The sequence below is a fragment of the Alexandromys fortis genome, unplaced genomic scaffold, assembly GCF_014885135.2.
Source record: "Alexandromys fortis isolate MF-2015 unplaced genomic scaffold, M_Fortis_MF-2015_v1.1 scaffold_85, whole genome shotgun sequence".
NCBI lineage: Eukaryota > Metazoa > Chordata > Mammalia > Rodentia > Cricetidae > Alexandromys > Alexandromys fortis.
In genome coordinates, this window is record NW_026067975.1 from 2944679 (window position 1) to 2952393 (window position 7715).

The following is a 7715-nucleotide window of genomic DNA, read 5'->3' on the forward strand; positions in this document are numbered from 1 at the left end:
TCCTGTTTGATGTGGATGTAAATAATATGGACACATTTCAAGACCATAAAGGATCTCAGAAAGGATTATCCTTGCTTTTCTCATTCTACACACATTGCAGTTTTTCTGGCCATACGCTGTGCATGGGAATTCAAGTAATTTCCCTTCTTATCTAGGAGGCTCTTCCTTGCATTATGTAACCATTGACATTATTTTTTTAGATGAGTCAGATATATAAAGCCTTATCTTGTAAATGATCCTCATAGGTTTTTATTCCTAAAATCTCTGTCTCCGAAATCTAATCAAGTCTCACTATCAGGATAGCGTAGACATCCTTCAAGCAAAAGACATTATTTCTAGTTTATATTTAATCAAATGTTAGCCTTTTAAAGTTACTTTGCTTTTGAAAGGAAAAACAAACGACAGAAGAAAAAGATCAAGAATTTTAGTTATAGCATTAAAATGTCTCTGTAAATATTTCTGCACTGGATCTCAGGCAAAAGACATACAAGAGATCAATTTCTGTGTCTGTTCCAGAACGTCTCTGAATACAACAGTCTGACTACAGCTCTGTATACCTGTGAATACATCCATGCGGACGCAGTCATAGGTTCCACCGACTAGGCATGGTGACATGTGCATGCAGTCTCCGCACTGAGGAGGCTGAAGTCAAAGATCTGGAGTTTAAGTCCAACCTAAGCTACATAGCAAGTCGCAGACCAGCCTGGGCTACATAGTCAGACCCAATGTTAAAACAGAGCAAGAGGATTTAAGTGTGACTAGTATTTAATTCAAAACTTTTAATGATAAAGTACAATATACTCAGTATTTTGTCCTGAAGTTAGAGCTTATTTTTATATCTAAGACAAACCTGTGAAACTCTTATTTTAAATTGCATTTTTAATTATTTAGCTTGGACACATGTACACATGTGTGTTTGTGTATGATGGCATGCATGCTGCAGTATGCATGTAGAGGCCAGGGGACAATTTGCAGGAGTCAGTTTTCTCTTTCCATTATGTGAGTTTTAGAAATCAGACTCTGTGGCTCATTTGGCAGTGTCCTTTCCTGCTGAGCCACCTCGCCAGCTCTCCCTTTAATGACAAAACAACTCCTTATTTACCCACGAGTTTCTTCAACAGAGTTTTTATTTGGACAACATAGCATCTCTGTGTTACACTGACCTTATTCTTTCCTTTCCAGTTGTTGCAGCATACCTTCCGTTTCTTCCCTCCTTACACTGTCTAGATCCTCCAGCACAATTTCTAATAGAAATGGTCATTTTATACAAAGGTGTATAAAATAATCATTTGATCAATAATTTTAAATGCTTTTAGTAGTTAGCCATGAAGTTTGACAAAGGGTTCCCTGTGACCTTGATGACATTTTCTTCTATTCACAGGTTACTCAAGGTTTATTTCTGACATGAAAAAAAATTGTGGAATCATATTGATCCTTTTCTGCGTTATTAACAGGAGCTGGGATTGCAGCTGCGCACTGCACGCCTGGTTTATGCTGGAGACCCACGCCAAGGCTTTGTGCCAGTCAACCTCTTGACCAGTGGCACTACATCCCCAGTTGCTAGGCAACCCCTTGACCAGTGGCACTGCATTCCCAGTTTCATCTAATTTGTTACCTAGCAATTTGATAATGTGGCCTGTCAACTCTGTTGCTAGGCAAATTTGCTTATGGTTAAAAGCCTAAGCTCTGATTGGCAAACTACATCTGGACTAGGAGGGCCCATAGCAAACTGGGAATATCTAGCGAAGAACCAGAGCCCCAGGCTTACCCAAGCATCTAAGGGCTTGGCATCTGTGAACCGTCTGGGAGCTGTGCCCCTTGCCCTGTGGGATGGAACTTTCCGAAGATAAATCTTTTGACTTATTTTTGACCCCCACCTGATGTGACTGCTGTCTCCTTGTACCTGACACATCACCTAGGAAAACCAAAGAAAGATGGCAAAGGACAGCTATGGAAACTTGTGTTTTAGGATTTTATAGGTATTATGTAGAATCATATATATTATATACAATATAGGTAAACTATATATTATATATAAAATGATCTCATCTGAGAAGAATGGTACCAAAAGAGACCTGTAGAGTTCTTAGGATTCTGAGTGTTCAGTTGCACCAAACTCTTGGCGCATTGGAGTATATCCACTGACTTTTCACCCATTGAACGCATTCCTAGACTACGCCCTACTTGATCTCCATCTATTTGTTTGTTTGATGGATTTTGTTTGGTAAGGTTTTGTTTAGAGCTTTTGCACCTATGTTCCTAGATGAAATGAGACTGGATGTTTCCCTGGCGCCTACTGTCTGCTAAACTTTTAGAATTAAGGTTATTAACCTCGCAGAAAGTACCCCGTGTCCTTTCCTTGCATACACTCTGGGATAGCTTGTGTTAGGTGCACAGTTCTTGTCCCTTAGGTGCCTGATAAACTTTACAAACAGAGCTAATTGAGTTTGGAGTTTCTTTGAAGGACAATCGATCTTAAAATACTTAACGGATGTCTTTTTCTACTTAAGTCTGTGTTGCTAGGCACCCCTCCCCGCATCCCAGAATTACATTTCTCCTCACTTCATACACATTTTCCAACCTGTAGGCATAAAGAGCTCATAATGCCATCTAAGTATTATCACTTTGCTGGGAGAGAGAGAGAGAGAGAGAGAGAGAGAGAGAGAGAGAGAGAGAGAGAGAGAGGAAGTGAGGAAGTAAGTGTGTCAGTTTTACTGTTTGGCCTCTTTTTCTTGGCTGAAGTGATGCTCCTTGCTTCAGCCTTCATGGGTACTGACCTTACAGGTGAGCACCACTGTGCCCAGAACTCTCAATACTACTAAATCTATAATACCTGAGAAAAGGTCCCCTTTTATTTATAAAATTGTTTTTACCTGGTTCTCTTTTCTAAAAACTTTATTTATCTTTATTTTATTTTACATGTATGGGTAATTTACGGCATGCGCATCTATGCACCATATGCATGCAGTGCCCCAAAAGACCAGAAGAGGGTGTCAGATTCCTTGGAATCTAGAGTTACAGATGGCTGGGGATTGAACCTGGGTCCTCTAGAAGAACAGCCAGTGCTTTTAGCCCCTGGGCCATCTCTCCAGCCCCTACTCTTTACTGTTTTTTATGTTTAATCTTTGCAGAGTTTTCTGAGCTATATTAGTTGTTTCAAAAGAACAACTTTCAGCCATGTTAAAGTTGTCTGTTATTTATAGCCACTTTTGACTCAGTTTCTGTTCTAAGCATATTTCTCCTCTTGTTGCGTGTGTGTTGTGCGTGTGCTTGCATGTGTGCACACGTGTGCATGTGTGTGTACCTTCATTTACTCTCTGTGCTTGCATGTGTGCACACGTGTGCATATGTGTGTACCTTCATTTACTCTCCTCCTTATTTCTTTGAGGGTCTCTAACTGCACCTGGAGCTCACTGATTCAGCTCTATGGTTCCGCCTGACTCAGTTTCCCCAGCCTCCCTATGTGGGAGTATTTCATTTCCAGTGCTGGGCTTACAATGCATTGGCAATGAACTATAACTGCATCAGAGTCTCATCCCTGGAATTCTTAGAGTGCCAGCTCTGAGCCGACACAGGGAGAGCCTTATGTGTAAATAGCACCGTGAACCCTGCTACACAGGAGTGGTACCACAGCTATACTTTCTGGGAGAACAAGTTTACTGACTGCCATGTAATCACTTAAAATAATTTTATTAAGCATTGATTTAAAAAATGCAAGAGAAAAAAATGTGACACCTCAGAGCAAATGCTTAAAGGTAACCAAATATCATATAAATATTGCACTTTATAAAACCCTTCTTATATCTTCATTACAACTCAATTCTAGAATATCTTTCTACAGAGACGTATATTACAAGCTGCCCATGTTTGCTGCTGTCCCCATCAGGCAGCCGGTGAGAGGGGTCTCAGAGAGCGGCTCCTCACAGCACAGGCTTGGAATTTCCACCAGCCACACTGGAGTGGGGCACACCCCCACCACGTGAGGAGTAACTTAGCCCCATCTCTCTGAATGCTCAGTGTTAAACCGTACGGGCCTTTTCTATGTGGGGAGAAGAGATCTTTCAGAGGCGACGAACAAGTCCAGCTGAAGTGGCTGAGCTCAGGCTAACACTGCTTGTTCTTCAGGGCGTTCATGGGTTTCTGGTTCTTATTCTTAAACATCTTGACAAAGCTGTTTGGCATGATTTTGCCACGCCCATCTTCACCCACTTGTCCCATGATAATGTAATTTAGACCTAAAGAAAGAGAATATAAAAATAAATGTTTTTTTTTTTCTTTATGTTCATGACTGAAGGCTTCCCTCCCCATCAGAAGTGGACAATGTGTTAACCTCGACTCCACTTCCCTACCCCAGCGGCTGCCTGGCTCAGAGAGGCTGTCTGCTCCGTCCTCACCTCTTCTGAGCAGCGGGCACTGCCTGCAGACCACAGTGAGCTTGACGCTCATGTTCTTGCCAGCCTGCTGAATGGCCAGGTTGCCCTCCCTGTAGATGCTGATGATTGAGACTGTGGCGTGCAAACTCCCACCGCGGGCGACGGTTGTGATGACGGTGCCGGCTAACACTGTAGAGGAAAGCAGATGGTGAAGGCAAATCCAAGCAGAGCTGAAAATGATTTTCAACCTTTTCCATTTCAGAAATGAGAAGTTAATGTTAAAGAGTGCTCAAAATTGGTGGCTAAAATGCAGGTTAGAAAAGGACTGTGGAGTCAGGCAGTGGTGGCGCACGCCTTTAATCCCAGCACTTGGGAGGCAAAGGCAGGGGGATCTCAGTGAGTTTGAGGCCAGCCTTGTCGACAAAGTGAGTTTCAGGACATCCAGGACTGTTACACAGAGAAACCCTATCTCAAAAACCAAAAGAAGAAGAAGAAGGAAGAAGAGATGGAGACCCTCTTAAAATATTCTAACATGTGGATAATTGCCACTTAATGGATAGAGTTATGACCCTCACTTATGAGTACTTAGCTGTTTATTTCATTTAGAAAACCAAAGTCGAGAACTGAGCTATCACTTAGAGAGTGAGCTGTGTGTTTGTACTAGCATTCCCTAATAGAACCAAAAACTGCCCGTGGGAAGGGATTCCATCCACAGCTGAGAACTCACTGACCAGATAATGTCTGGTCGCTGTGCCGTCTAAGTGAGTCATAGACAGGCTAAACCTAGATCTAGACACAGGTAACAATGCCGCAGGGCAGTGTGAGCCCCAGCGCTAGGTAATACGCCAGGCTCCTAGAGTCCCAAGTCCCAGCACTCCTTCCTTTGCTCCTGGTAACGGAGGTCACTGAGCAATGTCATCTCTAGCCAAGGAAGATGGGGGGAGGGTTCCCCAAGAAACAGAGACGCAACTCTTCACCTGTCTCCCGAAGAAGACTAACCTGGGTGTGGTCGCAGATACACCTGGCAATATTTGCTTACATTTCTATGCAGTCGTTTGAACTCGGCACGAAAACTGCCGTACAAGACAACAGTACCCCTTCCCTACAAGACAGTCCCTGGGCACCAGGCCGTTGCCACCCCTTAGGGCACTGAAAGTGAGCAGGAACTTTGGGGGGGGGCACGCTTGTTTCTGATAATCTATTTGAGTGCAGCATCTGCCTTTTCCCCATAACATTAAATTTGGCATCTTTGGTTCTCAAGTGCTTTTCACGATGATGCAAGTTCCTAATTGGGAAAAGTCCCTTAGAAACCCCAAGCACCTGAGTTTCCCTCCTCGGGGTCCAAGCACGCTGGAACCCCGCGGCTGAGATGATTCTTGCGCTTCCTTCTGAGAGAGGTCAGCCTTTGGATGTGAGTTTAATCATGTAGTGTAGTTAAGCCGAATCCCAGATGTGAGAAAATCATTCTCTGACGCATGAGAAAGAAACGTAGGGCGAAAAGACTGTACTGGCTTTTTCATGAAGTCAGCCAGAATACAGAGTGGCAGGGTCATGTATAAGAGTCAACTTATTAAACCGATGTGGGGAAAGGGGGCACTGTCTCTAAAGCCTACTCTTCTCACCGTGAAACCAAACAGTTCAAAGAGCACAGGTGGACACACTCTGGTAGACAGGGCTAAATGATCGGTGTTGCCGAACCTCTACCAGACAAGCCGAGGGAGTGCCTTGGAGATTAAGCACACAGTCTCAAGTTTCTCATTAGCGAGAAAGGCTGGTTTCTGTTTCTTACCAAAGTTGCTTGAACAATAATTGCTCTCCAGAGTCCCCGTCCGTCTACACTTTTGCTGACACAGGGCCACAGTGGGTCTTAAACCTAATTCAAAGAAGAAATTCAAAGAACGGAGTCGTGAGATTCAGGAAAACGAATTCCACTGTAATTAATGTTTATATCAGAATCTGGTCACCTGAAATCAGCATTCATGTCCCTGAGCCACCAACCCACCACTGCAATGAAATAATTATGAACCGTGCAGAGAAAATCTTCTCATGCTACCAACTACTGTTCTTTCTCACAGGAACTCAATACTCTCCACCGAATTTTAAACCTGAGATCAAAGATAATCCAAATTTAGCCTTGCTCTCTCTTTCCTTTGTATCAGCGGTCCTCAGCCTTCCTAATGCTGCTACCCCTTAATATATACAGTTCCTCATGTTGTGGTGACCCCAACATTGCTACTTCGTTGCTATTTCATTGCTACTTCATAACTGTAACTTTGCTACTGTTATGAATCATAATGTAAATATTTTTGGGAGGTAGAGTTTTCCCTAAGGGGTCATGACCCACAGGTTGAGAACCAATGCTTTATATGAACTTCACACTACAACAGATTTAACCTGTGTGCCCATCTTAGGGAAAACAAACAAACAAACAAACAAAAATAAACCAAGGAAGCAGCATGACCAATCTGAACTGACAGAGCACAGGTTAATTCTTCACATGAGGAATTAATTCTACAGCGCTCTCATGCGGGCAAGAGGTGCTTTCTTGGTGTAAATATGTAAATAATTCTTACTAAAATATGCAGCAATCTAGATGCCATTGTTCAGGAGCTAAGGAAAGCAACTTCCATGTAAAGTGTTAGGCTTCATGCCAGGAATCACTGAGTATTAATTCTGAACGCAGTATTGGCTGTAAGGGTCTCAAGGGCTGAGACGTAACACAGTTACTGGATTCATCCATCAAGAGGCACAAGTTACAGGTAAAATTAGACCCAACCACAGTGGCTCTCAGTTGGTGGTGACTCTGTTCTGCAGGCGACATTTGATGATCATAGGCAACATTTGCCGTAACTAGTGAGGCAAAAGCGCATCTAGTTCACAGCCTAAACTGTTGCCCTGACACAAACTGAGACCCATCTGGGAAAGGACAATCTTATCTGAGAAAACGCCTCCATAACACTGGCATGCAGACAAATCTCTAGGGCATTTTCTTGACTAACGATCACACACTGTGGGCGGTGCCATCCCTGGGGCTGGTGGTCCCCGGTTGTATGAGAAAGCAGACCAAGCAAGTTTCAAGGAGCAAGCCAGTAAGCAGCTCTCCTCCATGGCCTCTGTACCAGTTCTTGCCTTGACTTCCTGGATGGTGAGCTACAAGCTGTACGATGAAGTAAATAGACTTTGGTCATGGTGTTTTATCACAGCAACAGACTGCATTGCAGCTCATATGGGGTTCTGTAATTGACTGTGGGGGGGTCACAAAGAGTTTGGCAATGTTCAATGGTTCCTGAATGTACAGTGGCCAAAAACTAATTCAATTATATTAATAATATATATTGAATT

General features: G+C 43.2%; 1 protein-coding gene across 1 annotated transcript in view; it reads right to left on the bottom strand.

Moving 5' to 3' along the window:
• Nucleotides 1-3657: 3657 nt before the first annotated feature.
• Pcolce2 (procollagen C-endopeptidase enhancer 2) overlaps nt 3658-7715 on the bottom strand; it is a 48797-nt gene continuing 44739 nt past the window's right edge. The window contains exons 7-9 of the mRNA XM_050157353.1: nt 6163-6246; nt 4395-4562; nt 3658-4235 (exon numbers count right to left, since the gene is read on the bottom strand). Of these exons, the coding sequence (XP_050013310.1) occupies nt 4105-4235; nt 4395-4562; nt 6163-6246 (383 nt within the window). The 3' untranslated portion in view covers nt 3658-4104. The remainder of the gene's footprint in view (nt 4236-4394; nt 4563-6162; nt 6247-7715) is intronic.